This window comes from Neurospora hispaniola, assembly GCF_033458365.1.
Source record: "Neurospora hispaniola strain FGSC 10403 chromosome Unknown B0T23scaffold_6, whole genome shotgun sequence".
Lineage (NCBI taxonomy): Eukaryota > Fungi > Ascomycota > Sordariomycetes > Sordariales > Sordariaceae > Neurospora > Neurospora hispaniola.
Genome location: NW_026944411.1, coordinates 2,018,118 through 2,046,045, shown reverse-complemented (window position 1 = coordinate 2,046,045; position 27,928 = coordinate 2,018,118). Strand labels below are relative to the sequence as shown.

Sequence of the window (27,928 nt, the reverse complement as noted above, 5' to 3'; positions counted from 1 at the left end):
ACAGCACAGCACTTACTCACCGGTGTACCTCCGTAGCCTTTGACTTATTATAAGACCGACGACACACCCTTTCCAATTCCATTTCTGCAGTTTTCCTTGTTCTTAGTTGTTGACCACCCCTTCGGATTTTACCATGTCGCTCAGAGAGAGGCCAGGCTCGTCCTCCAACCAGGACAGAAGGGAACCCAGATACCATGTCTATGTCCGACTTCCCTTCAATCGGGGCGACTTCGTTGATCCTCCGCCAGTATGTTTCCCGCACTGTGTCTCTAGTCGTCCCCGTGAATCACGCCAGCTAACTTGACCTCGCAAGGTGAGCTGGGACGACAGGAAATCCGAAGCGCTATGGACGATTATCTCAGGGGTATCGCAGACAGAGATTGACTGTAAGTCTAAATCGTCCCACAATGCAGGCTTCATGCTAATGACTCTGATATCTAGGGCACGAGCTGTGAGTCTTCCTCGTCCCTGGCGGTGCGCTTCTGCCTCGAATATTGACACTGTGCGTTGCTATAGGGCAGTCCAGTTCGATGTCACAGTCGAGTTCCTCCTCCAGATGGTCTCCTATCTGACCGAGCGACACACTGCCCAACTGCGGGCGCAGATGAGGAAAGCCGCGAGTGGTCGCGGTTCCGCTGCTCCATCACCGATTCCCGGCGGCGAGCCTGTTGGGTACGCCGAAGGCTTGAGAAGAGCTGGTTCTGTCGGCGGCCGTACTTCAGCTCTCTCCATGCGCAAGGAAGCTCTCGCTCCTAAAGACGATGTCAATACTCCTGGGATACCCACCGCTAAGACGTCCTCTAACCCTTTACGACCAGCCATCTCGCGCAACTCGTCGCAAACCACTTTGATCCCAGGGCAGAACCCGAGCCTCGCTGCTGCCCCTCCTACGACGACAAACAACAAGATAGCCAGCAGGCTAAGCGATCCGCAACGCCGGAGAGTATCACTCTTGTCCATTAACACCAAAGACGCCTCTTCCGGTGATGCCATCCACGAAACAGACGATAACCGATCCTACCGGCCCCCAGAATCGCCATCGCCAGTCGCCTCCACATCACCATCCTCCGACGATTCAGACTATGCCGAGCAGATGCAAAGCCGCTACATCCGCCGTCCTCCACGCTTTCAATCAGCGGGCCAAAGTAAAGCTTCTGACGATGACGATGACGAGCTCGCTTTCCTCCCTCCTACTAGGACCAGACAACACCAGCAACAGCAACACCAGCAACAGCAACAGCAACACCAACCAAAATTCCAACAACGTCATAACAGTGACAACAACAGCAACAACCCAACAGGCTCCACCTCAACCTCAGACGGCAGCGGCGCTCTAGATCTCTACGCAACCGTGACCAAGCTCCCTCTGAACTACCGCGACCATCAACCGTCCCCTCGAAATAGGATAGGGTCGTCTGGATCACAAAATCAGCAGCAGCAAGTTAGTCACGGTCACAGCCTGAGCAGTACGAAGAATCATCCCCAATTATCCACGATCCAATCGCAAACATCAGACTCGTCTACCAGCTCGGCGGCCATCATTCCTAGCAACCCACGTCGACTTGCTAGCGGTGAACTGCGTGTAGGTACGAGTGGTGCAGGTGGTACAGGTGGACCTGGAGCGAGACTCCCCGGCCCACTGTCCCCAAGAAGGATAGATATGCTGTCAAGAGAAGGGAGCGAAGGGGCGCCGAGTATGGGGAGTAGTTTTAGTGATCTTGATGGTGAGTTTAGTGGTTTCAGTTGTTCCCTTGTCCCAAAGTCTTTCCATCATCCTGTCTCCTTTTCCTCTCTTTGAAGACATGGATGTGAATAAACGACCGGCATGTTGACCAAACTCTTCAATGCAGATGCCTCGGTAACTCAGTCAGCACTCGAGGAAGCTCTAGCCAGTAGGATGCAGGATGGAACGATTGGTAGTCGGATGAGCATGATTGGGCACACCATTAGGAGCAAATACTTGCCCAGTAAGGGGAATCGTCCCTAGAGGTAGACGGAGACGGTGAGCAGACACTTCTTTATTGAGCGTTGGACAAGCCACGTATGTTTCCTGCGGCTATGCGAGTGTAGTGTGCGAGGCTCGTCCCTGACAAAATCGTTGAGACCTTAACCGAATGGAAGTAAAGATAGACCGAACTCATTACAGTCAGTACACTAGACCTTGAGTATACTCTTACTACGCATCCAAGCATCTTTATCACCTTTCTGAACTTGACGCCTAAGCAACTCCTGGATGAAGATATCCCTAAGGGACTTTAGCCAATGTGTTTTTTAAATTATCGTAATCCCTCCTACAGCTTTGCAACGGCCTTTCTTAACTACAACGAGCGGTATTGGACTGACTCACTTGCCTAGGTGGCTGATTGCCTGCTAAGGCTACGGCCAAAGGTCTCATCAAGATTTCGGGTTACATCGGTACTGTTACTACTGATGACAGCAAAATATAAGTATGACATCTTCGTACTGTTCGTGGTCGTCCCGGGTGGTTTCAGGACGTGAAAGTTCATATTCTATCTACATGAAACTAACGTTATGGCATATAGGTCGAAACAGTCCTCGTCCATGATCTTCCGCCTCCAGACATTTGAAAAGGACCATCTGCAGCCTTATACTATCTATATCAACCAAATCGTCTCTGAGTCCCTTGAGGATCGAGTCCTCCTAGTGTGTACATGGATCTCCTGATATTATAGCGAAGTAGGTGCTCGAGACATCCCTCCCCAGATACCCCAAGGTCAAACCTCCAGCAAATCCTCCTAATCAACATATGCGACTGACAAAGATCGCATCGTTTGCTGCTCTGATAAGAAGTTGTCAAATTGCTCCGCGCTAGTGGATGGAAATCGAGGAAACCGCCCGAAGGACGCCGCCATGCACCCCAAGGCGCCAGCCATGGTTCCGTTACATATGAACCATAACCGTCCTATCGATCAAGCCTGAGATATCCTCCATGCCCAGGCTCGCCAGAATCGACACTCCGCCAAAGGCAATGCTGCAGTAGTACACCCACGGATACGCCCTCACGTACGCCTCTTGGCCGGCCGCCACGATCACCGCCCAGCTCTCGTCCGTGACGCCAGGCAATATGCGGATCTCGTCCACCAGCGAAGCGCCCGTCAGCTCAATCACCACGCCAATGATCTCCTTGTTGGTAATCCCGCTCTTGATGCATGCTTCCACTACTAATTTTGTAAGCTGCGGAACCAGCTTCTGGACGAAGACATTGTAGTAGACTGTGTATCCTATCACGCCGCCAACAATGCGGATGGAGATGGTCAAGGCTGTAATCGTAGCGATGAAGTCTCTCGGCGAGATGATAGTGGCGATGGTTGAGGCGGGTACGACGATGCCGCCTACGCCCAGGCCGGCGATGAAGAGCACCGCGTACATGGCGTGGATATTGTCGAGACGAACGGAGGCGAGGGCACCGCAGCCGATTGTCATGATGCAGCAGGTGAGGAAGACGATCCATTTGATATGACCCGGGAAGCGGGCAATGAGGTAGAGGGATATGACGCAGCCGGCGAGGATACCGAAGGGGAAGGGCATGCCGCGGAAGCCGACGCCGTAGGGGCTAGGTACATGGGTTTTTACGTCAGTGATGGAGTTCGAAGATGGAAACAGGACGATGTGTGCAAGATGCAACAAAAGAGGATTGCTTACTTGTTGCCGTAGACATTATAGGCCTCGCTTGGCCATAACATCAGGACAGAAAAGAAGTTGGCACCGGATATGAAGGTGATGATCATGGTCATGATGAGTGTACGGGGAGCCGGACCCAAGTCTCTGGGAATCATGGGTGTCTTGGCTCGATTGAACTCCCAAAGGCCAAAGACAATCAATACGAAGAATCCCAGAATCAGGGGAACCAAGACTCTTGAACTTGCCCACGGATACTAGGGAGTGTTTGTTAGTCATTTAAGCCAAGAGCCTTTACGAGACGATCGTAGCATTGCCTGTCTTCCACTGACCTGATATCCGCCACCCAAAAGACCAAGTTCCAGCAGAGCCAGCCCAATGATAGACAGGAAGCCACCGACCACGTCCATATCCTTAATAAGCGAAAGCTTTTGTTTCCAATTGAGACCTTCTGTGGGCGCAGGAGGATGATAAAAGAGGGCTGTCATTACAAGCCCAACCAATGCCCAGCCGCCGGTGAGAATTGAGATATACCTCCATGTGGAGAAAGCCGAGATGATCTGGGAGTACATGACAGAGGGCAAAAGAGGAATGATGGTGAGAATCATGCCGGCAATGTAGTAGCCACGATGCGCAACAGGGGCGAGTTCTGCTGTTCCCGCGAGAGCCGTGAGCTCGTTGATACCGGTGCCAATTCCGGTGAGAGCCATTCCGCCTGGTTAGAATATCAGTATGGATCATTGGATCGGTGTTAACAGGGAAGCTGTTCCGGATGGACTTACCGATGAAGATATCCATGTTCTCAGCAACACCACACATGATCTGGCCAAAAACGATGAAGCTACTTCCGGCCAGAGCAACCCAGCGGCGTCCGAAAACGTCTGAGAAACGACCAACGAAAGGGGAGATGGCGGCAGTGGCAAGTAGGTGAGCAGTTATGAACCAGACCCAGCGATCAACTCCTCCAAGATCGCGGTAGACAAAGACAGGTACGGCAGCTAGTACATCGGTTAGCTGGATGTCCACTAATTGATTTGGGCTTCAAGCAGCACAATCAAAGTCTTCTTACCAAACAAATACAGAGGAGCTTGTGCATTGGTCCAGCAGCAAGCTAAGGCTGCTAGAGCCAATGCTTTGCGGACACTCAACCGCTGAACATGATAATGTCAGTAATGCTGCCACGGAAGGTTCGATGAAGATATATCCTACAGTGGACTCTCCATTGTGCTGCTCGAAATCTGTCGAGGTGCTCGGAGCTTGGTGGTTTTGGTCGAGGGCCTTCGCTGCGCTGGCTTGAGTTCCTTCTGCCTTTTCCAGACCGGGCGGAGGGTTGTGAGCCAGGGCCTTCTCGGCCGCACTTCCAGTCGAGGCTTTATCCTTCTCGTTCGAGGACATGATGTTTGCCTGTCGCATGGACGGCTGTTTGCCGAGTCGGTTGAGTCCTGGTATTTGAGTCCAGATACTTCCGGCCGCAACTAGACAACAGTGGCGATCCGTGTGGTGTCGGGTGATTGAGACTTAGGGGCAACGGGCTACTTTGTCCAAGAAATAATTGTCAGGACGTGAAAGATACAAGAATTCCTGAGCCCCACCCAGGAAGCGGCAGCAGAACGAAGTGAAAGGCCAGTGAATGATGTTCCGGTTATCAGCAGGAGATGCCGGCAGCCCGGTTCTTGTGGCGGCACCAGCTGCAATTCCGTTCGGGAGGTCACCTTGGTCAGGCGACGAAATCTCGACTTGGACTCACCGTTTGTTCCAGTAGACTAGTAAGTATGGTGAAATTTCCAGGACCTGTTTCCAATCACGTTGGGTAAAAGTAGGTATCATCTTGACTGAGGAAGGTGCAATTCTCGCGGTGGTTGGGGACGACTGCAAGGGCAAAGGTGAACCTGGCTGACCTTGGCGGCGCGTCCCCGTACCTAGCCGTACACCGAACACTCACTTGCAAGATTGGGCGTTAAGGACACGAAAAGCAGGCGGCCCAAAGAGCATCATCCATTGTTTCAACGGCCGTTGTCCTTCAGAGACTTGCTGCCAGGCTGCTATCAACCGACTGGGTAGACCATAGACCGCCTGGAGAGTTCCGTGACACAAAGATACTCTGTGTTACCCAGATGGGATGAGATGTATAAAATTGGCTGCAAGTCCCAATGAGAAGCAGGGGTGTTGCACTCGCACATCCCGTATCCGCGACCTAAAGGTTATCCTGCCATGCGTTGGAGCAGTTGCCATCCGTTCTTGTCCTGCGAAAGGAAGACCCGGGCATGCACGCAATATAGAATCGATGCATGCCAGTGGTCACAAAGCAGGAGTTGGGAGGCCATCAAGTTATAACTTGGTGTTGGAGCCGTGCCACCTCACTGGCTCCGATTTCCGAAGTGATATAGACTATGACGAGTTTGTGAGAAACACAAAGCTACCACAATATTGCTTAGCGGTAGGACCGTGTGCCAAGGAGCAGCCGTTGACAGGTGAGCTCCGACGCTGTACCTGCCCTGGGTCAGTTCGGTTCAGGACAACCGTTGTGTGCCATAGTTAGGCCTCGCCTCGTACCACCCGCACGAGGACAAGACTGGCGTGGCCGATGAGTGAGCGGTAGCGTACTGGGGCTATCATGGTCAGCTGGCTCACTCTGTACCCGTTGTTTGAATATGTGCGGGAAGGTCATTGAAACCGTGACCAGAGCTGAACCCGGTTGAGGCTTCTGTTCTCGTGTGCTGTGGGGTAAAGATTCAGGAAGGGAGTTTGCATGATCGTGGGGAAACTAATTCGAGTGATAGCGGATGGTCCGATGTAGTTATCAACAAGGTGTTCGCCGTGCCGGTACACAAAGGAGTGTACTTGCGATGGCCGAAGTGGTGTTCATAACATGGGACAGACGAAATTGTCGTCCTTGGTATGATAAACATGGCTTCACGGCCTCGGAACTTCGGAACAACACATGATAGCCAATGTAGAATGATCCGTCAGCCTGTCTCCGTCACGTCATCTTCAAGGCGGCAGCAGTCGCGCTGGATTTGGATATCTTGTGGGTTGGCCGGCATGTTTGCTGTTTGTGTTACCGTCGAGTACCGTACGTACATGTGACCAAGGGAGTTGGACTGACAAAGAACGGAACTTGAGCCTGGAAATTTGAACGGAAACCCAAAGTGCGTGATCCCCTTTCCATTACCATTCTCCTTCCCAGTTACCCCTGAGCGATCCACTTTAAACCTACAAGTACCGGAAATCATCAGCAACGAGGGTTACTACCACGAACACGTTTCACTGTCATACCATCCCCTTCGAGGTTCTTGCATCATCTGTTACAAGCCCAGCGGACCTTAACTTTAATCCAAGTTGAAGCGATACGCTGGTGACTCGTGGTTACTGGCGGTGAGTGCAGAGGTCGAGACTTTAGTGCCACGAGTAATGATTCAGGGGCGGCGCCTCGAAGGTACAAGCCACAAACAATGAGATGATTGCATGAAACGCCTGAACCGACCTTCATCCACGTATCTGGGCTTCACCGTAGTCAGTCAGGTTAAGTTCTCTTTCGCGTCCAGGCCTCGTGTAAAAACACGTTCTAGTCCACTCCAGCAAAATCAAAAATAGTACTACCAAGATGCTTTGACTTTGGAACCACTAGATAGTTCGGTGTAAGAAGAGTTATCAGCTGTTACGGACTTTCGTCGGCCTCACACTCGGCCTTGATATATAACCTTCCGGGAATCTCCATGTTCGCATCGCCATCTGCGCAAGAGGTGAAGAAGGCAAACAAAGTGTGGCCCGTTCCAGAGGCGAACTGGCAATTTCCACGCTGCTGTAAAACCGCGTCCAGCACGACAACACGCATACCAAGGGACAACATAAAGGTGGGCAAGAAACAGGGCTTAGATATCCTCATAAAACTTGGGGATGAAAGTGGCAAGATATGCATCTCCTATGTGATTGATGAGTTGTATGTAGACCACTCCCAATAGTGCATCTTGAACTTGTGTTAACTTGAGGAAAACTTCCACTTTGTATGGAACTCCCGGCATGTTTGCTGTTGGGAGAAGTCCGACGAGGGCATTTTTTCCTGGAGTCGTCTCCAGCAGCAAGGAATTGCAGCCTGTGATGTCCTTCTGAGGAAGTGGCTATTTACATTCAAAGTCTTGTGCAAAGTGTTGAAATAAGCCAGGGGCGACGTGAACTCCTTAGAGTGTCAAATGCTTTGCCTTCAAAGAGGGAAAACCTGGCAATCGACCATCATCCGAGACTCTCAAGGCGTTTTGGCTGATTTTTCTCATAAACATTTTCAATAAACTGTACCATGGCAGATGTCTGTCGTAGCAGTGATCCGTAAAGGATCTGAAGAGGCTGTGTGGTCTTAAACCTGCCCAGGTCCATTCGAAAACATTATGGTAACCTCTCGGGAAGGTTAAATACAGAGCAATCAAGAGAATCTCCACGATGATGTCTTCCGTACTAACTTTCAAATACCCGTAAGCAAAGGGTCGTGAAGTTCCAGTGAGACTCCTAAGCATGTTATTCATAGTGTTGCTCATTGACAACGGCCAAACTTTCGGAGGGACTTTTGCATTGGAAGCTTGGGTAGAGATGAAGATCTTCCTGAACTCCAACAACCCAAAAAAAAAAAAAAAAAAAAAAAAAAAAAAAAAAAAAAAAAAAAAAAAAAAAAAAAAAAAAAAGTCATCACGGACCTGTGGTGACTTGCTACTGATTGAGAATCTGCTTGCTGGAATTCGCGAGTAGTGACGGGGCAAGCTTATTCACGCCGTTACAGTCACAACGGCTCAATGCAAGGGTCAAGGTAAGTATATACATTAACAGGGATAGGAGTTAGCACGCCGTTTCTATATAAAAAGGTACCTAGACCCCTCATCTCCTTTCCTCACATCAAGCACAATAGACACTCCTCACACCAAATTGTCCATGTTGTTGAAATACACCTGGAAATCCCGCTCTGTCCTACAAGAGACCTTCAGCGGCTGCCGCTTCTTCTCCAGATCGCACCAAATGGCCAATCTACTCTCCTCCCTTACCACATTCGAGGAACCCTACCCGGAAAGGTCTGGAAAGCCACCATCCGTCAACAAAATTGCCTACTTTCACAATGAGGCCCGCGCCGCCTTGCGGGGGCAGCGTCTTCCTGAAGACTGGAAAAACGATCTCTACCGCTGCGCCATCCGCGGCATACGACACCACGAGGCGTTTGCCAGGTCTGCAGAGGTTGTGAAGCTCTGCAAGAAGCAGCCCGAGAGCTACTTTGCGCGGGCACGTAACGCCCGGCTCATTATGAGCAACCAGATTCCTAGGATGAAGACGGACGGCGCCAAGCCCTACTGTTTCTGGCACCCTGATACGCCCAGCGAAAAGACGCTCCGGCGCCTAGCAAAGGAGTATCCCGACATGGCATATCTCGTGGGCCGCGCGTGCGCCGTGGCAGGATACGACGAGCTGTATCACGAGCTTGGCCTCCTTCCCGAGGTCTCGATCGCCGAAGAGGCCAGAGAACAAAGCGCGATTTCGAACAACCCGGGATGCAAGGCCATCTTCGAGCACATTATGAAGCAGCCGGTCTGCTACGCCGTCTTGGACGACTATACTAGGACCGTTAACCACGAAAACCCACAGTGTCCGGCGTTTATGAACGGCGACACGGCCGTCTTATCAACACTGGATGTGACGGTCGGCCCGGAGGACTACTGGACTAAATGGCCCGGCGATTATTTTAATTTGGATAACGAGGCGTTTCCTTTCGATATTACCGAGACCGCCCACGTTGGCGAGGTCACGACGGACGCATCGTATACTGCCGCGCAGCAGGGAACGATGCCGCCGGAACACGTCGAGCTATTTTACACGCCTCTACCGCTACACCTGCCGACTATAGTTAAGGACCCGCTAATTATCATGGCCGCGTACGAAGGCAACCTGGACCGCTACCTGCGCCTGCGCCGGCCGGAGATGATTATGGGCGAGTACGGCGCCGTTTTGCGCGGTATTTACCACAATACCACCTTTGCCAAGTGGTGGTCGGTGCAGCCACGGGACGGGCACAGCTATAGCCATACTAATTCGGAGAATATTCGGGCGGCTACGCTCGCGCGCTTTATTATGGTCAACGACCTGTCCAATATGACGGCCACCGATCCCGATCCCGAAGAGAACTGCCACGAAATACCAGGCATGATCTGGTGGCCGCTCATCCCCGCCGAGCGCACGCTGGAGGCCCTCGCTAAGCTCCGGCCGGACATGCACCTCCAGGTGGCCATGGCGTGTATTGCTGGTAATTATACGGAGCTGTGGGATAAGCTGGCGCCGGAGCCGTCCATACAGCTGTGGGACATGGCTTCTTGGGAGCGTGACGACAGCGTCCGGAACCACTTTGTCGATTATCTCAGGAATCGTGCTTCCGAGCTCGGACTAGAGGTCCCTGGCGATCTGCCGGAGGTCTGCGACTATCCTGCTCACGACTGGTGCTGGGATGCGGCGAGAATTCGCAAAGAGCCCGACGACCGACATGGACCCGACCCCTCGGGGTGGTTGCCGAGGGAAATCACGATGCACCAGACGGACGACCGTCCAGAGATTGAGAATATCTACGGGGCATGGCAACAGGCTAACGTGGCTGGGTGGGAACTCCACATTGCTTCGACGGAGGAGATGAGGGCTAAGATACCGGACGGTGAGACTGGCATGTGGGTTAGTGATGAAATTGATGGACAGGCGCGGCCGCCAACCAGGGACACGACGGATACGGATTCCCTAGAGGGGTCTTCGCAAGAAGCGGATGACGACGGCGACGACGTAGAAACAAGCAGTTAGGATAACGATGGGAACACAACGGACTGATTAGCAAAATTGACTAGTAGTTGGGTCGGTAAACGACCAGCGAATCCCTGGTGTTGTATGTTTTTTTGCTTGTCTTTTTTTTCTCCCGCTTTTTGCCCTTGTTCTTCTCCCTTGACACTTTATTTTTAATCCTGTTCTCGCCATCCTGTTCTCATGTTGTGGATCGCATGATGCAAAATACAATACTAACCAGCGGTTGAGGTTCTTACGATTGTACATCGTCAAAGACTCCAAACTGAACAACCACGTTGTATTCAATATGTCGCCATCCTTTGTCTCGATCAACCAAGTCAGGAACGCTGTAATTAGCACCATTAGACAAACTGTATAAATACTAGATGTCAAAATGGAGATTGGTTTGACTGGGCTGTCTGTCCGTTGATTTCCATCGAACATTCGTCTTCCACGTTGTCGCTCTTTGATTTTAACTGCTTGGAACAGCAGCCGACACCAACATTCATTACAAGATATTCGTTGCAACTCTCGCCAAGAAAAAAGGAAACCAATAACCATGATCACTTGCGAATTCCTCCTCTTCATCCTCCTCTTCCTCTTCTCCACCGGCCTCGCTCTCCCGACATCCACCACCACTACCAACACCTCCTCCTCCTCCGCCTTTGGCTTCTACCTCCCCCGCCCAATTTCCTACCCCACCGCCTTGATCGGCCCCCGCGAAGAAGGTCCCAAAACCTTCTGCAAGAACTACGGCCCTGTAATCGACCAAACTTCCGCAGCCTCCCCCTACAGCGTCGACTGCAAGCAGATATCCATCAACGTTGGCGCGGGCGGCTCGTGGAAGTGGGCGACGGGTTCCAATCCAAAGATCATCGCCAAGTACGGCACCTGTCTGGTGGGCGTGGAGGGAGGGGAGGGCGTGCTCTGGGGAAATTGGCTAAGAACCGGAAACGAGGATGTGGTCTGGATGATTGAAGAGACGCTTAAACTGCCGTTCTATAATGGGGAAAAAGTGGGCAGTAAGGGGACTATGGAGTGTACTACTTTGACGTTGCCACATCGGGATTTTGCCATCAAATGGGGGGTTTGGCATACGTAGGCTCGCAGCAGCGGGAGAGGTAAAGGGGGTTAGTTATAGGTGGTCTGAGAAGGGTGATGTAGAAATGGTTGGACTGCTGGATCTGTTGGTAATCTTTGTTGGCTTTTCTTCTTCAGATGTACAACCTGTCGTTTCCAGAGTCCCGTAGGTACTTTTTGTCGTTTGTCGAGACGGGTGCGCACATGGGTTGTTCGATTGACTGCTGACAATACAAAACCGTCGAGAAAACTCGCTGCTTCGAAAGAACCAATTTGCCCATATCCAGAACGATGACTATCGTACTAGTGACAGGTATCTCGTCGTCATTCGCCCTCCTCACTATCAGAATAGCATGATCATCGATAACCGCAAAGATCATCTCTCATTCATTTCCGCACTCTCATGCAAAATTTCCTTCCAGTTGATGACTACCCTATTTGCTTTCCGATCCAATCACCTTCCTTGACTTGCGAGGTATTCAGAAGTGATGAAAAAAAAACACAAAGGGTAGCTGACACTTCGTACACACCCAAACAAGTAGAAGAAAAACGTAGGTATCTCAAAAACAAAACAAAAAGAGCAAGAGTACACGCCGCCTTTCTTCTTCCTCTAAGGCCACTCCCTCACAGAGCATAATTCTCCGTATGCAAAAAGATCTCCTCCAACATATCATCCCCCCAAATCTCCGCCTGCAGCCTAGCCACCGTGTTCGCCACACCAACCCGCATACTCGCCGGCCCACACACGAAGACGGCCGTCCTACGTCCGAGAACGCCTCTGCCATCGGGCCCACCCGTAGCCCACTCCTTGAGCATGTACCCCAGGTCCGGGCGGCCGTACTCGACGCTCCAGCCGCCGTCGATCTGGTGCGGTACAGGGAAGGCGAAGCGCATGAGCGATTTCTGAAACTCGGTCGGCGTGTTAGGAAAGCCAAAGTCAAAGCCGGAGGGGGGCCCGAAGGTGGAGGTTGCACGGGTAGCGGGCCGCTGGGCCGCTGGGAGGTTATCGGTGCGGAGGTGGGCTAGTTCAGGGGGCCGAACCGGTTGAGTCGCTTGGGGAGCAGGAGCGGATTCGGCAGTGACAGCGGCGGCAACAGCGGGGTTGTGTCCAGGCGGAGGTCCAGGAGGAGGAGGTGGTATTGGGTAAGGTGATTGTGAGGCATCTTGGCCAGGATAAGTGTTGCCGTTGTTGTTGTTGTTGTTGTTGTTGTTGTTGTTGTTGTTGTTGTACTCGACTCCTTCTTCGTGTTGCTCTTGCTGTCGGTCTGCTTGTTGTTGGTAGTCCGGGTCCTCAGATTCTCTCATGGTCACGTAGCTGGGTCGGCCCTGTGATTCAGGATCACCTCCTGTTTGGGCAAGCCACTGACTGTATCGCTGTTTTGCTGCTGGTGGTGCGTAATTGAAGTGCGGAGCCTTATCAGGCCGTGGAGCGATGGCTGGAAAATGGAATTCGCCATCCTTCTTGACGCCGTCCTTACTGTCGACTGGGTTCATCAGCGATGGGTCTTTGACATCGCGCCCTTCGAGCTTGCGGAGTGTATCCTCAGCAACGGAATATCGATGGTTAGGTGGCGGCCCCGGAGGCGGAGGAGGGAAATGATGAGGTTGTAGATATTTTTGTTGCGGCAAGGCGGTAATCCGGTCCTCATCTTCAGCGCGTAGCTCACGCTCTCTTTCTGGATCGCCCTGCGCCTCCGCCATGATCAGCGCGCTGTTCCGCTTGTTAGCGATGTTTGAGACAAACCCATCCAGCTTATCGTGGAAAAGGTTGCTCAATGGTCTCGGCGCGCGGCCGTGAGGTATTCCAGCATTGAGTTGCTGGCGTTGTGCAGATGTGACGAAGAACTTGCAGGTCACGCTCTCAGGAGGCGCTGCCTCTCTGCAGATACGGAGTTCTTCGCGGAACCAATCCATGGCCTCGAGACGCTTCAGTGACCAGACAACCACAATCTTCTTGGTAATGGCTTTTCCATCACGCATCCTCTTGATGAGGTTAAGTAGCTGTGACATCAGAGAAGTGATGCCACTACCGCCCGCAATCAAAATGCATGTATCGAAAGCGGCCAGATCCCGACGCATGCCTCCGTATGGCCCATCAAGAAAAGCACGGTAGGTGTGGAAGGGTCCCTTTTCTATGGCGGTTTCGAGGACTCTCTTTGTGAAGCCGCCGTACGGCCGAAAGACCAACACGCAATCCCTGTAGTTCTCGCCGTACTCAGAGGGAAAGTCTTGGCTACACAATGATGAGATGGTGAAGGGATGGTTCTCAAAGAGAGAGATGCCGGGCATACGTAGATAAACGTATTGCCCTGGTTTCCAACGCATCTGAGTTGGAATAGTCACTTTGATGGCATTCTCGGTCATAATATTGATAGCCGCCTCGTCGCCAATCAACCAGGCCATTCGCCAAGGTTTGGCCCAGTTCAAGTTGAAAAGTCGGATAATGTTGCAAACGACGAAGATGCCAACGGAAGCGAACAGGTAACCCCATGATAGTAAGAAGTTCTTGGTGTGCCAGAAGAGCAAGCCGACGTAGATCACGCCAACCGGTATGTGAAGTATGACAAACACCTCATAGGCCATTCGTCGGATGAAAGGCAGTGAGCCAACACAGAGCCAGCATAAAGGTACCAAGCAAGCAATACCGGAACCATAGATGATTCCGCTGCCGGGGGGGAACAGCTTTCCGAAGACCTCCATACCTCCATCTTCCCACACTGGCTGCACATAGAACGGGACCATGTGAACTAACGAAAGAAACAGGCACAGGTATCCAAGCCATCGGTGAAAGACATTGAGGCGCTCGGGGCCGATGCCGGTGATGAGGGTAAGAAGGTTGGCTTTTGTGCTCGTGGCGACGATCCAAGGGGTCATAGCAACCGCAATCATGCCGGCACGGATAGCGACCGGGGGAGAACCGAACCGAATGCTCTGCCAGTAAAGCGGCTGCTGGAGAAAGCAGTAGATCGTTACGAAGGCAATGGAAACAAAGACGCAGAACAAGACGGCGAGGGATGAGAAGGTGAACCGATGTTTCTTCCATACAATATCGGGAATCGGCCGGTAAAACACCCATCGGAACAGGGCCAACGTGTCGTTGACAAAGCCGATGGACGAGAAGTGAGCTTTCGGCTTGAAGTCTTTCTCTTCGAGAGGCGGTTCATCGGGAAAGAAATGTCGTCTCGATTCTGCTGCTGTCATTCCTGTGGCTAATGCTGCTGACCTATCCCACTCTGGTTCCAGGCTGTAAAGCTGTCGAAAGTGTTCCTCCATCTCCTGCTTGTATATCGCCTGTCGAATCTTGTCCTGCCAGAAGTGCCATATCCTCATGAACAACACGAGACCGACGATGATAAGCGAAAAGTACGTCCATCCCAGTCCATATTTGCCGGCCTTGGACCACGGGTCTACTGTCAATGCTTGGACTAGACCAGGGGGACTGTTAGGCTTGAGCGGGATGGCGATTCGTTTTGCTAGACCGCCGACTGCTTGTGTACTGCTTTCGGCAGCGCGTCTGAACGCCGATGTCATTGATGAATCCATGTTGGCGAGTGATGAAAGAGAGTGTCCGGATAGGGCGGCTTTATAGTCGCGGTAACGGGAAACGTTGGTCGGATGACGAAGCACACCTTACTGAGTCTGATCCAACAAGGGCATACCAGATCCCCCAAATTAAAGATTAGAAGCGTTAGGTGATGGTGAGGTGGCCATCGGGGAAGAATCGAGAGAGGATCAGATAATGATAACGGCAAAAACCAGAAGACAAAATCGAGCAACGATTCAGCGCTCGGGAGGGGAGGCTCGGGGATATATGATGGACCTGGACCGGTACCAGCAGTGAGGGGTAATAAGGTATTCGGAACTCGGAAAGGTGTCGGAAAGAGTTGTCAGAGTCGTCTCGAGGTCCCGAAGGCGATGATACGGAGAGTATTCAGGTAATTGTGATGAATGAACGTTTAATCCATGCAGTAAGACGAATTGGCAAGCTGCAGAATTCGTCCGCCTAGGTCACAGCAGGTCGCCAGCCGCTATCGTTCGGCAGAATCCACCCGTGACTTTCTGAACCGTGATGGCGGGCTCAAGGTATAGGCGTGATTGGAAGACCTCGATAGTTCCCCCTTTTTCTTGTGTGGAGATGGTGATCGAAGGTTGCAGTCAACAGGAACGCCAACGCCTCGAAGACAGGCCAGTCAAGAACCAATGGCGCACAATAACGTCAAGATGCTCTGATGACTGTCAGTGGCCGGGCAAAAAGTCGGATGGTCATGGCGATGCGAAAAAGGCTTGATAGGTACCAAGCTCAGCGGTTGATCGGCCTTTAATATTGGCCAGCCAGGGTCCTGGTGTGGGATCTCCCCCCCTGCGCCTCTTAGTCCCGTCGAATCCCCCCGGCCGTCGCTCATGCTTGCCCGTCACACAGTAGCGTCGACCATCAACGGCACCCACACGGCAGATGAGCACCACGGGGTGTCTCCAGGGCTTCTGGGAATCCAGAAACCGAGGCTAGAGACATGCTGATGAAAGAAACCAAGGCTAAAGAAGTTCTCGATGGGCATGGTAGAAGAGCATGTAGACCAAAATTGGGTATGAAAGGGAAAAGGGCCATGCGAAAGTCGTTGGTTCGAGCTTGCGGGATGTTTCTGAGATGCATGTCTCGCAAGTAACTGCACACGCATACTATGTACATACATACATACATATGTAGTATACGAACAGAGAGCATAGATGGCGGTACATCCCGCTCGAAAGCTTCCTAGCGAGCTGACATGACGCCTGTAAATCCAGACGTATGGGGTCGTTGCTCGAACTGGCTTCAAGACAAGCAGGTGACAGCACATGGTATGCGGTCTCGATGCGGTAGCCACAGCCGTCTATCTGCCTTCTCAAGCCCACGTCGACAACAAACGGCACTTGTTGTTGTGTGGCATAGAATGGTGAGAGCGTGTAACGGTGAGAGTCAGCATGAGACGCGGGGAGGCGTTCCCGGTAGAGGCACTGTCGGGCAATGACAAGAAAGCTTATCAACCCCCTCTTGGTCTATACGAGACGGTTGATAAAGGGCTCTTCCTTCATGATGTCGTCTTGGTCCTCTTGGTGGAAGAGACGGGCCGCCAATGTTTGCTGGAAGTGAAGCATCCGACTGTGACTGTGACTGCCATCCACTGCTTGCATTCATGCATTTCTGCTCGAAGCGAACTGGCATCAACAGCAAGTCAACACCAACTGGGAATGGCTCCAGCCCCCACGGCAGCCCCCCAACGGGACACGGTACGTGTACGCCGCACCCGGACTGTACACTAGTCCCAGGCCTGCCAGGGCAGAACCCGACAGCACAGTACACTAAGGCAGGCACAGCGGCCCCGCTGCGTTGCCATGCCACGGCCGCAGTTGGGTCGCTTCACCACAAAGCAGCAGCAGCATGTGTTGGTTCCTCCGTCATTGGAGTTTGGCCGCTCACAGGAGCACAGCAGCTGTGGAAGCAGGCAAGGCAGGATGCAAGACACTGGTGGCCGGTGTGTGAACACGGTACGCGTACGGCAGGAAAAGAAAAAAAAAGAAGGAAAATAGGTAGGAGTGCAACCTTGGGTGCTCAGGATTGGTGAGAGGACCGGCAACCTGATTGGAGATGATGCGTGATGAAGGAAATTGTTCGATGGCGAATCAACGGCCACAGATGGCAGGTCCAGTTCAGTCATTCATCCAAGTCGGGTTGAAAGGGTAGCGGAGCCGAGTCCTTCATGGAATGCGGGTTCCCGCGAGGTCCACATCTCATCCCCGAGCACATCACTTCGCGGGAGGAAGCCCAGGCAGGCATGAATGGGGCCAACAGCATCTGTGGGCGGCAACACAACGCTGCTGATTGGCTGGAAACACTTCATCATCGTCAAACACTACCGACAACCCTGACCCTCGCTCACTGTCCTCCATCCACATTCAGTTCCTCCATCAATCAACCTTATACAGTGTACTTGTTGGAAGCAAACATCAACGGAAGCACGGTAGACGACGCTCGCCATACGCCAGTGGAAAGAGATTATTGCCCATTCAATCAGGAATGCTCGACGACAAGCGGAAAACGTCATGACGATCTCTCGGTTCTTGCACCCAAGTCCCACTTATTCTACGGCCCCGCTCCACCCTCAAGCTCTCTCGCTACACCAGCTTGTGTTTGTCCCCGACCTGTGTACGCAGCACAAAGCGAACCCAACAATGGCTCGGCTAAAACTCTGTAAACCATCACCGTTGCAGCCGGATTCTTCGTTTGCATGAATCATGCTGTGGATAGATACTACCTGCCTGAAAGGAGCCGTCTAAAGGAACCGACGGCGAACTGACCATCTTCGAAGCTATCCATCACAGCCAGACCTGGACCGCCTTCCCAGTAACCTTGTCGTCAAATGCCAAGGCACTGATATCCGCGCTCAGCGGCCGTCCCTGGACTAACTCACTCATCACAATGCCTGTGCCCAAGCTCATGCTGATCCCCCACGGCCCATGGCCGGTTGCCAGGAACACTCCTCCCTCCGCGCCGGGCTTCGTCCGAATTCCGCCTCCGAGGTGCTCATCCGGCACCCTCGCAACAATAGGCAGTCCCCACGGCGTCACCGGCCGAAAGCACAAGCCCTCTCTCACCACCTCTAGATCGTCCTCTCCATCATCCCCTGACCCCAGCAGTTCCCTAGCCGCCTGCTTGACCAACTCTATAGACCCGGTTTGCACCGTCGAACCCTCCGCTACGCTCGGCAGCGGCACCGCCGCCGAGTTCAAACCCGCAAAGTAGATCTGCCCGTCCACCCTTGAAAAAATCTCCGGGGAAAAAGCGGCATGGCTCGTGTAAACCGCATGGCATCCTTCCCCATCCACAGCACCTGTCCATCTCGGGCTCTTGACAACCAGCGAATGGCCCGCCAGGCTCGTCACTGGCAACCTCTTGACCGTCTCCGAAGTAGCCCCAAATAGCTTCTCCCACACCTGCCCGCTCCAGCACCCCGCCGTGATGATGATCCTCGAACACTCAACCTCCCTCTCCTCCCCCGTCATAACATCCTTCAATTGCACACCCCTAATCACCCCCTCACCATCTCTCAACACCTCCACCGCCTCCGTCCCCTTTGAAACCTTCACCCCCCTCCCCTCCGCCTCCCCCAACAAAAACCGACAAAGCCTCTCCGGCTCCAACTGCGCCGTGTCCCCCTCCCCGCCAATAATCTCCACATCATCCCCCTCCCGCCTCCTCAACCAAGCTGGCGTCTTCTCCTTCAGATCCTCTATACTCACCACCGGCACCTTTTCCTTGTCTCCAAGCGCCGCCTCCGCCCGGCTTGTCCCGCTGCGCAACCAATCGTCCCCTCGTTTCTTGACGCCCTTGTCGACGGCAACGGCCGAGTATCCCAGCGAGATAGAAGGGGCATAAGACCAGTTGCGTCGACCGTCGTGGGCGGAGGCCAGACGGGCGTGCTCGGCGAAGGAGAGGGCGCCCAGCGAGGAGACTTCGGTAGCGAACCAGTTGCGGGCAAGAAAGCCACCAGCGAAGCCGGAGGCGGACCAGAAGAGGGAAGGGGAGGGGTCGACCAAATGGATTTCGGATGAGGGCGAAGGGGAGGGCTGGGAAGAGGAAAGAGAGAGATAGTAGGCGGTTGAAACGCCGATGATGCCGGCGCCGAGGATTACCGTGCCGGCACTGGTGCTGGTAGTGGTTGTAGTTGTGCACGACATTGTGACGTTCAGATAGTGAAATGTACAGGGCTCTTTCTGAGTGTGGGTGCTGATGGGTTATAGGTAGCTTTGCTGGTAGTAGAAGTGGGCAGATGGGGACAACTTCTGAGGAACCCGCAGCGTCAAGGAATCACTCGGGCGTTCAGCCTCTTGATGGACTTGGGTAGATCTCAGTCAACCAATTCAAAAGAGCTAAGAGATATCTGGTCCGGTCAGCATCGCCTAGATATACGAACTTCCCTTTTCGTAGGCTATTTAGTCAAACCCTTATCATGTCCTACAATTGGACACCAAAATGAGGGGGAGACCGCGCCCTTCGTGTCATTCTCGACCCCGGAGCCCCAGACTTGGCGAGACTAGTAGCTCCGGGGCTATCACCAGTATGCATGTTGATATCTTGATGTGAGCAATCTGTTTGAAAAACACGCAAAGATAGGGTGCAACTCTCTTCAATGGGGAAGTATGTGTTCCGTCGGGTTGTCTTCGAGGGAAAATGGACTGCCATTACATATAAGTTTGAAAGGCCCAAAGCAAACAGCCTCTTAAAATGGATAGAGGCTACTGTACAGAGACAAGTTGAAGAGCACTCCCGCATCGATCGCAAACACTCGCAGGCTCAAAATTGATTGGCAACTAGAATGCTCCCATTGCAGGAAGACATGCGCAGGCAAGCACAATCGTGGTGCCGCAGTGTCGGTTCGTCTGAAAATGAAAGAGGTCACCCAACTGCCCACAATGATTCACCCGCTGCGCCAGTGAAAGCTATGCATTCGCCCTGTAAGAGGCAACGAAGCCAGATTGATTGTCAGGATCCCGAAAGATCCCCTCTGGTACATCGCCATCAGCGTTTCCGGCTCTGGAGGGAATGCCATAAATCATAATGAACATCCCTAGAAAGTCCCCGTTGTTGTGTTCCCGATACGTAATCCGGAATTCGGCCGGGTATCCATCTGCCCCGCAATCGGGTTGCCGGGGATTGTGGTGGGGTTCACAGGCTTCACCTTTTGTTGCAGTTGGTCCAAGAGCAAGGCGTCACCACATGAAATCTCTGACTTCACGAGCTCCCCGGGTTTCCAAGGAGAACAACGACAACAGCCGCAACTATCACCAGCAAAACAAACATCGAAGCGCATCTATAGCAAGCTATACACGACCTAAAACGATGTCAGAGCCCAAAGTCATCATTGTCACCGGCGGCAGCAAGGGCATTGGCCTTGCTGTCGTGCAGGACCTACTGAAAGCCTCCCACAAGGTTGTCCTTGTTGCCAGGACGCCTGTCAGCGAGCTCGCGAAGGATTATCCAGGCCAGGTCACATTTCTGGCTGCCGATATGACAGTATCTGATGTGAGTTGCGATCATCACAACCATATTGGAACATCGCAGAATGTAATATGATGGAAAATCAAATGAATATTAACATATCTAAGACCGCACACCGTGCTGTAGAGCTCGCTCTGATTTCTTACGGAAAGCTTGATGGCGTTGTTGTCAACCACGGAGTACTCACTCCCATCACTCGCCTAGCCGATGCTTCCATCGAGGACTGGAAGAGTCACTACGATGTAAACGTCTTCAGTGCCCTTTCCATTGTGAGCCTTACACCCCTAGACCAATGCGATCAAATAACAGGGCTAACACAATGGTCAGGTCAAAGAAGCCATCCCCCATCTGCGAGCCACCAAGGGCAAGATCATCTTCGTATCCTCGGGCGCCGCTATCAAGGCATATGCCGCTTGGGGAGCGTACGGCTCTTCCAAGGCCGCGTTAAACTCAATCTGCCGCCACGTCGCCGTGGAGGAGCCAGACATCACAGCAGTGGCAGTCAGCCCAGGACGGGTTGATACTGACATGCAAAAGGAGCTACGCGAGAAGGGTCAAGGCGTCATGTCGGATAAGGAATACGCTGACTTTGTCTCGGCCTTCGAGGAAGGTCAGCTCAACAAGCCCGAGTGGCCTGCCCAGGTCATCGCGAAGCTGTCACTTGACGCCAAGTCTGATCTGTCAGGTAAATACGTCGCGTGGAACGGCCCAGAAGTTGCCGAGTATCGCGAGTAGCAATAAGGTATCTAAGGCGACTTTTGTCTAGTCAGCAACCATGTCCAGAAAAAAGTTATGAAGACATGAAAAGACAGTGATGGGGCAATAATTCAGTCGAAAGATGAAAAGGCTTTACATGTATCTACATAGAGATTCAGGACTAGCATGGAATGTAAGTTGATTCATCAGATTGCCGTACTTTTTTTTTTTTTTTCAGTACTCGTGCTTGAGAAAGAAAAAATGGTACCTACTATGTCAAGTCATCACTGAAGCGCAAGCGGCATTCCTACCTCCATGGGCAAACTGCTGGAAGGTGAATCAAGTAGAGCCACATCATTGATAGGAAGCCGTTGCGCAAAAGCATGAGCGTCTGCAGTCATCCGGGTCTGCACCAGGGCATTAGTCGTCGATGACACGTTGAAGTCGGCGCGTCGACGAGATTTAGTTAAGTCGAGATGGTTCAGGAAAGTTGTGTCCGTCATGAAGTGTCGGAATTGGAATGAAAAGTACAAAGCATCATGGTGTCGGCTCGAAAGTAATCCATGTGGTACAAGACCGCAGGAAAACGGCATACCTGATTTTGGTAACCATTGCTGGACACTAGGAGCAACTGTTAGCAAATCTGCTGACGAGATTGAAACTCCAGAACACAAAAACACAGTAGTTCGTTTTCGATCAGTAGTGACGTTTGGCTTGTCGGTGTCTATCACCATAATTGTGTATGATAGGGGCGACACGAATAATCTCCTCATAGAAACCCAAAACCACTGCGTTCTTGTGTTGGCGGGGCGAAGGGGAAGGTGTTCTTACCTATCATGAACATTGCTCGGTGTAACAATGAGCGGTCCAGTTAAGTGATCCAGCATGGAAACAGTGCAGTTGCCTGCGTGCCCCAATGGAAGCGCATGGTGTCGCGACTGAAAGAAAGTAGAAGGGTGAGGGAAGGAAACGCTGAAGAAAATCAGAAGTTAACGACGCGATGGATGGACCCCAAATTTTCTCAAACGGAACAACGATTTCGGCGGCAGAAATTTATGGTGGGGTCCCAGGTCACAAGGAAGGAAGGTACGGGTCCACCGAGCCTTCACTGCCCGTTGCGAGTGGGCCAGAGCCTGATGATGACAGTGGCACTTGGCATTCCTTCACCAGTTGCGACCAGGTGACCAAACCATTGACCTCACAAAGCTGAGAGGCGGGGGGTGTGCGGTTCCAAACGCGCGCCAGACGACTCGGACGATTCAGTTTGATTCATTCACACAGACAAACCTGGACTGAGCGAGTTCAGTTCCTGATTGAGGAGCTGTGGCTGGTGCGCCTCTATGTACGACTCCGCCACATACCCATGGTTGCCCCTGTGCGCGCAATGAACCAGGGCCAATCGCCCAGTTGCCGTTGGCGGCAGCTTCCAGGCCAGCCGCACTTGGGGTTTGGAGTGAAGGGAGCGGTGCCAATGTGTGTGTATAAAGGCAACCATCCTCACCGTGGCACCTCCGAGCTCAAAGGGAGCTTCGGCTCCCCTGACCATCATGCAACTCGACCTCAAAAAGACTTCAAAACACTTTGATTACACCGGCCGCATATCTTGAGAGTTATCATTCGCCCAGGCAGTTGGGGGGTTTTGCATCATCAGCCACATACCTAGTCGATATCCGACCCCTCGAGGCATCAATATACACCATCCCACGACGACCCACGTAGGAGACTCTCGATTATCCACCAGGCAAAATGTCCGATCACGAATTTGGAGGTCCGTTGTCGCTCTATATAACCCTTTTTTGTGTTTCTGTTTTCGTTTTTGTCGGGGGGTGGAGGAGTTCCTCGATGACTGTTGCCCATTTGCTTGCACCCAGACACTGTTGAGTTGGCCCAATGATGAAGCCACTCAGCCTTACACTCAAGTTGAGTGGAGTGAGCCTCCCTCATGAGTCCAAACCAACAACACTCCCTTTCATCCACTCCTTCTTCACGACCTATTGTGAAAATTCGAGTGAATAAGAAAAGCATGTCACAATGGACTTCAAGAAAAAGTTTTTTCTATATGAACAACATGTTCTTATACGGCAGCTCTCTCAACCACTTCCTCAACCGAAGAATGTGGCGATCATTCAGCCAAGATGGACGAATATTCCGGATACCGTTATGCATACGCTTCGGAGCCGTGGATCGTCTCTGGCTCTGGAGTGTCACCACCTCCGAGTAGCTTGCTTTTTTTTCCTTTCCTTTTCCTGGTTCATCATGTCTTTTTACTAACAAGGTTACTGTAGGCAATGATGACCTTTCACTCCCCAAAGGTACGTTAATTTTCAGTCAGGATACCGGGATGCCGTATCATCGAGACATGTGGTGGTGGAGGATAACACCAAGCAGTTGGGAGAACCAAAGGCTAGTTTTCGGCTTGGTGAGCTGGTAGAGACGGTATCCTCTGGCTGAAGGAAGCCTATCCTCAAGCAAACGGAATATCGGATGGACGACCTTCACCACGCAGAAAGAAGTCTTTAGGTCTTGGGAGCTGCGCCAGTTGCTCAAGGCCGTGCAAGATTTCAAAGGGTACGAGCTAACTTTCCATACAGCGACGGTCCAAAAAATTGTGAGCGAGATTCTCCCATCATCGACTGGCCTGTCATTCGCCAAGGAAGCACGGGATCTTCTCATCGACCTCTGCGTTGAGTTCATCTCGCTCGTATCGTCCGAGGCAAATGAGATCTCCGAGAAGGAGTCGAAAAAGACGATTGCTTGTGATCACATCACGCAGGCGCTCGAGCGGCTCGGTTTTGCCGACTACGTCCCCGCCGTGCTAGAGGCAGCTGCGGAGCACAAAGAGGTTCAAAAGGTACTTGGAACGGTTATTATCTCCATGTTCGGTTGTGTCTTTGTTTTCATTGGTGAAGCTAACACACATCAACACAACAGGGACGAGAGAAGAAAGCAAACAAGTTCGAGCAGTCCGGCCTAACACTCGAAGAGCTCGAGCGAATCCAACGGGAACAGTTTGCCGACGCCGCGGCGCGACACACTTAGGGGGGCAAATTCGCGGCGTTGCCGACGCTTGTGCGTCTACCAGTGCCCGAGCAACAGCCGAAATAGCGGAAGGGGTCGCCTCGGAAGCAGCAGCAGCAGAAGAAGAAGAAGAAGAAGAAGAAGAAGAAGAAGGCGATGCATCAAGCTGATTCACAGCAACAGCCGAAAAGGGGGAAGGGGCGGCCTCGGGAAGCAGCAGCAGCAGCAACCTCAAGCCGATACAGAGCAGCTCATCTCATAGCGGAACCAGAAAGGAGAGGCCCGGCTACAAACGGTTGAGAAGGCGAAGCCGGTTGGGAATGAGAACCACCAAGATTTGAGCGAGAGGGAGGAGGACAACAAAGAAAAGGGGAACAGCGACTGGGCTAGCTACAGTTCTTGGCTAGTACGACCAGTGGAATTGCGTATCAACGAGCAAGAGGTGGTCACCATCAGTCGGAAAGAGCAACCCAAGGTCTCGGCGGAACTCCTTCCGGACAGATAGCAAAGGTCCGGGTCTGCCTCACGAAGCTGAGGCGTGGGAGCAGCGTTAGTTGAAATCTGGAAGCAAGTCGGCTGGTACTGAGCAGTTGGAGGAAGAAGCGAAAGTAGAGAGAGAGAGAGAGAGAGAGAGAGAGAGAGCTTTGCATTTACGTGGTGTTAAGTTTGTGTTTGTTGAGGATCGGGGTTTGGAATTTAGTTGGTATGCGTTGTATTGGGTTGGAGGGCTCTTGGAGAAAGAGAAAGTCCGATCAGGGGGTTGCGGATTATTCTTACTTGGATGTGCGCCTTACACATGGATAGGTGTGGTCAAACCTTGGGGTGTTCTCGGCGTCAAGTTGGCGGCATCACCTCCTTGTTTTCGTAGGAATATTCAGCGAGGGTTATGGTTCATTAGCTGCCAGCGGGACATGTGTGGTGATCATATTTGCTTGAGCATTATGAAGCTACTATATCTGGATTTGAAGAAGATGACTCTGCATCCTCATCCCAACTCGGTGTCAACCATGACCAGCTTACCGAGCCTTTCCGGCTCCCAAATACCACCATTAGGACAAATTGAGGTTGAGAAACAAGAATAGACTTGCAAGTTGTAAGAGGTGCGCGTGCAGTATTTTACTCTTCATCTCTTGGTTAACCAAAACGGCCCACGAGAACCGTTCATTGGAATCTAGGCGTATCTACAAGTGTCGTGGTGTGGCTTGTCTCGCTTTTTGGAGAAAAGCCATCCCATTCATGCCGCGTCCGCAGCAATCTTCTCCATCATGATGATAACAGAGGTATAATAATTTAGTAGCCTTCCTTGCCCCACTTGTTGTACTTCTCGTGGAGAGACTGCGGTAGAAATCGCTGTTAGTCAACTTGTTCTTTCCTCGCCCCCTCTTCCACATCGTGTGGCCCATCTCTCGGTTTGAGGAACATGTGATATCAGGAGACGGGAAACCTGTTCGGGATCGTCGTGATTCGTACCTTGGGGAGGGTGACGTTGGGAACAACGACAACGTTGACGGCGCTGGGGGCATCCTTGGGGGCAGCAGAGGGATCACCGCCGGGGTGGTACTGGTACTTGCCAGCGCCCGAACCGGACTCCCAAGGCATGGAGTTCTTGGTCTGGGGAACGGCAGTCTCGGCGGTAGAGGCGGTAGGGTTGCGGGCTTTGGGCGTGGTGAACACAAGATGTTAGAGCTTTTGTTCGTATTTTCGCACCCTTCTCTAGATTGGGGACGAGATAAGCGACATACCGAAGTAGTAACCGGCACCAATGAAGGCGGCAACCATGACACCACCGAGGACCTATACTCAGAGCAACACGAACTTCCACGTTAGCTTCCAAGCTTGTTTGTTTTTCTTTGTCCTCCCCTCTTGTTCTGCGTGACCATTGCATCATATCCCGCTCCTTCTGCAACACACTAAACCCGTCGCGCGCGCATTTTTGAAGCCTTTTCTCTCCATCCGTTCCCCCGGCCCGGCGCAAGGATCCAGCTCGCCCAAAGCTCCTGCGGAACCTCCCTTCCCGACTATTCGGTAGGTCGATGTGTTGAGGGAAAAGCGAGGCACGAGGTCCCCCTATTTGTTCAAATATCACGCACCAGAATCTCGGGGTTCTTCTTGGACTCGGTCTTGAGAGCCTCCTCACCAGTCGTCATGCGACGGACGGTGGTGGAGAAAGCACGGCGGGCAATGAAGGAGGCCATTGTGATGGTGTGAAAGGTCGGGCTGGATGGCAGTTTCGACGAACGGGTCACTGGGGAGGGTTTGTTGTCGAGGTCGGTGGTGGGGGTTCCGGCGAACGGGAGGTAGCTATGGCGTCAGGTGCGAAGTGTGTTTCGGGGAATTGAGAGCTTTCGGCTTTCGATGATGCAGCAACAGCACAAGCTTTGAGGTTTCTTGGTGCACGGACCCCTTGACGGCCTGGACGGGTGGATTTAACGGGTAGTGGTATGATTTCGAGGCTTGGAGGTAAAAGACTTGGCATGTCTTACGTAAGGTGCTGCCTGGTTGGTGAGCCAAGTGATGGTGCTTTATTATCGGTCAAATGAGCGGAGGGTTAGGGCTGAACGCGTACATAGTATAGCTGGTAGTGTAGTGTACATATCACAGTGTGCAGTGTCGCAAAAGCCGGAATGGCTGCGGTGCTGCCCGACGCCCGATCGGACGGCAACAGTGGGCCCGGCATCCCAAGTTCAGATGGGATTGAATGAACCAAACCTCAGCTACAGTCAGCCAGCTGAGCTCCGGCTGTTTGCCCACGTGTGACGGGCATCTGGAGTACATGATGCGTGCGTACTGCGGTATGCAGCCACCTTGTTTGTGGTGATCCGAGTTTGAATTATCGCATTCCGTCCTCCGTACCTCCAATTTAGGCATGTCTGTCGTCAGCTTCACGAACTACACGTCTACGTAATGGCACCGCATGGAGTTGACGGTTCAGAGGCCTTCATCAGGAAAAGGAGCCCAGGCATAAAAATCGAATCTGGGAGGTTTGATAGGTAGGGAGCGCTAGGTTGGCTCAGGGGCAGCTTGGCAGTTCAAGGGGACAGGGGCCACAGTGTTCCATTGCTTAGTATGCAGGCGTGGCACCGACACGCAAGGCGAAGCGGAAGTGTAGTGTACCAGGCACATATGTAGATAGAGGACCTGGCAGAGGAATGCTTTTGTCACCAGTGGAAGAGGTGCCCGTGGAGTGGGGTCATCGCGATCACTAACCCAAAGGATGCCTGGGGCTGATGAGCAGAAAAGAAATGACGGCGCTGCATGGATGACACGGCCCATTTCAATATGATCTCGAACAAAGTGCCCGGTGCAAAGGCCGGGCCTACCATACGCTTGACATTGACTGGGGGTTTCCCAAGGTACCTCTACCATAGGAATTGCTTTGCAGTGCACACCCAAAGGTCACCCCCCAAAAAGGGACGGGAATGCTGAGAAGGACGGGAACGGGGGATGATGCGAGGCTCTTGGCCAACCACTGCCCTGCACTCCTTGCAACCCATCCCGTTGCACAACACTTTTCGACTTTCCGTTTAGACTCGACCCGAAAAAAAGGCACAAGGCAAACACCACTCTCTCTTCGCACTAATCCAAAAGGCTGAGATCTCGCTCAGCCGTCCACTCCTTAACACAGCTGGAAACCAACAAAGTTGGATTACGGATACGCTCATTATT

At 52.4% G+C, this 27,928-nt stretch overlaps 11 protein-coding genes across 11 annotated transcripts; 6 read left to right on the top strand and 5 right to left on the bottom strand.

The window, feature by feature from the left end:
* The first annotated feature begins 27 nt into the window (after positions 1–27).
* On the top strand, positions 28–2,147 carry B0T23DRAFT_384958 (uncharacterized protein). The gene is made up of 4 exons (XM_062837504.1): positions 28–247; positions 314–386; positions 442–451; positions 517–2,147. The coding sequence occupies exons 1-4, from the start codon at positions 134–136 to the stop codon at positions 1,796–1,798; spliced, it is 1,479 nt and encodes a 492-aa protein (XP_062690927.1). The 5' UTR covers positions 28–133; the 3' UTR covers positions 1,799–2,147.
* A 754-nt stretch (positions 2,148–2,901) lies between these two features.
* B0T23DRAFT_445482 (fungal trichothecene efflux pump) lies at positions 2,902–5,034 on the bottom strand (the record flags this gene model as incomplete). Its single annotated transcript, XM_062840926.1, has 5 exons — positions 2,902–3,574; positions 3,664–3,896; positions 3,972–4,354; positions 4,422–4,678; positions 4,784–5,034. 5 exons carry the CDS (start codon positions 5,032–5,034, stop codon positions 2,902–2,904), a joined length of 1,797 nt encoding a protein of 598 aa, XP_062690926.1.
* A 3,394-nt stretch (positions 5,035–8,428) lies between these two features.
* B0T23DRAFT_384954 (uncharacterized protein) lies at positions 8,429–10,535 on the top strand. The gene has a single exon (XM_062837503.1). It carries the CDS (start codon positions 8,557–8,559, stop codon positions 10,450–10,452), a length of 1,896 nt encoding a protein of 631 aa, XP_062690925.1. The 5' UTR covers positions 8,429–8,556; the 3' UTR covers positions 10,453–10,535.
* On the top strand, positions 10,523–11,589 carry B0T23DRAFT_196614 (putative necrosis-inducing factor-domain-containing protein). The gene has a single exon (XM_062833304.1). The coding sequence runs from the start codon at positions 10,991–10,993 to the stop codon at positions 11,531–11,533; it is 543 nt and encodes a 180-aa protein (XP_062690924.1). The 5' UTR covers positions 10,523–10,990; the 3' UTR covers positions 11,534–11,589.
* A 424-nt stretch (positions 11,590–12,013) lies between these two features.
* B0T23DRAFT_196597 (ferric reductase like transmembrane component-domain-containing protein) lies at positions 12,014–15,317 on the bottom strand. Its single transcript, XM_062833303.1, has one exon. The coding sequence runs from the start codon at positions 15,052–15,054 to the stop codon at positions 12,136–12,138; it is 2,919 nt and encodes a 972-aa protein (XP_062690923.1). The 5' UTR covers positions 15,055–15,317; the 3' UTR covers positions 12,014–12,135.
* Positions 15,318–16,473: 1,156 nt separating this feature from the next.
* On the top strand, positions 16,474–17,148 carry B0T23DRAFT_397763 (uncharacterized protein; the record flags this gene model as incomplete). The annotated part of the gene is made up of 3 exons (XM_062838313.1): positions 16,474–16,779; positions 16,819–17,037; positions 17,080–17,148. 3 exons carry the CDS (start codon positions 16,474–16,476, stop codon positions 17,146–17,148), a joined length of 594 nt encoding a protein of 197 aa, XP_062690922.1.
* A 657-nt stretch (positions 17,149–17,805) lies between these two features.
* On the bottom strand, positions 17,806–19,366 carry B0T23DRAFT_196477 (FAD dependent oxidoreductase). The gene has a single exon (XM_062833300.1). It carries the CDS (start codon positions 19,225–19,227, stop codon positions 17,866–17,868), a length of 1,362 nt encoding a protein of 453 aa, XP_062690921.1. The 5' UTR covers positions 19,228–19,366; the 3' UTR covers positions 17,806–17,865.
* A 587-nt stretch (positions 19,367–19,953) lies between these two features.
* Positions 19,954–21,406, top strand: B0T23DRAFT_196479 (uncharacterized protein). Its single transcript, XM_062833301.1, has 3 exons — positions 19,954–20,572; positions 20,656–20,817; positions 20,876–21,406. Exons 1-3 carry the CDS (start codon positions 20,108–20,110, stop codon positions 21,281–21,283), a joined length of 1,035 nt encoding a protein of 344 aa, XP_062690920.1. The 5' UTR covers positions 19,954–20,107; the 3' UTR covers positions 21,284–21,406.
* On the bottom strand, positions 21,197–22,265 carry B0T23DRAFT_196556 (uncharacterized protein). The gene is made up of 3 exons (XM_062833302.1): positions 22,076–22,265; positions 21,517–21,865; positions 21,197–21,303 (listed from the first exon to the last, which is right to left on the bottom strand). Exons 1-2 carry the CDS (start codon positions 22,129–22,131, stop codon positions 21,529–21,531), a joined length of 393 nt encoding a protein of 130 aa, XP_062690919.1. The 5' UTR covers positions 22,132–22,265; the 3' UTR covers positions 21,197–21,303; positions 21,517–21,528.
* Positions 22,266–23,535: 1,270 nt separating this feature from the next.
* B0T23DRAFT_397760 (histone-fold-containing protein) lies at positions 23,536–24,283 on the top strand (the record flags this gene model as incomplete). The annotated part of the gene is made up of 3 exons (XM_062838312.1): positions 23,536–23,556; positions 23,676–24,095; positions 24,176–24,283. 3 exons carry the CDS (start codon positions 23,536–23,538, stop codon positions 24,281–24,283), a joined length of 549 nt encoding a protein of 182 aa, XP_062690918.1.
* A 1,165-nt stretch (positions 24,284–25,448) lies between these two features.
* B0T23DRAFT_196318 (uncharacterized protein) lies at positions 25,449–26,616 on the bottom strand. The gene is made up of 4 exons (XM_062833299.1): positions 26,353–26,616; positions 26,005–26,056; positions 25,733–25,917; positions 25,449–25,597 (listed from the first exon to the last, which is right to left on the bottom strand). The coding sequence occupies exons 1-4, from the start codon at positions 26,455–26,457 to the stop codon at positions 25,553–25,555; spliced, it is 387 nt and encodes a 128-aa protein (XP_062690917.1). The 5' UTR covers positions 26,458–26,616; the 3' UTR covers positions 25,449–25,552.
* Between the last annotated feature and the right edge of the window lie 1,312 nt (positions 26,617–27,928).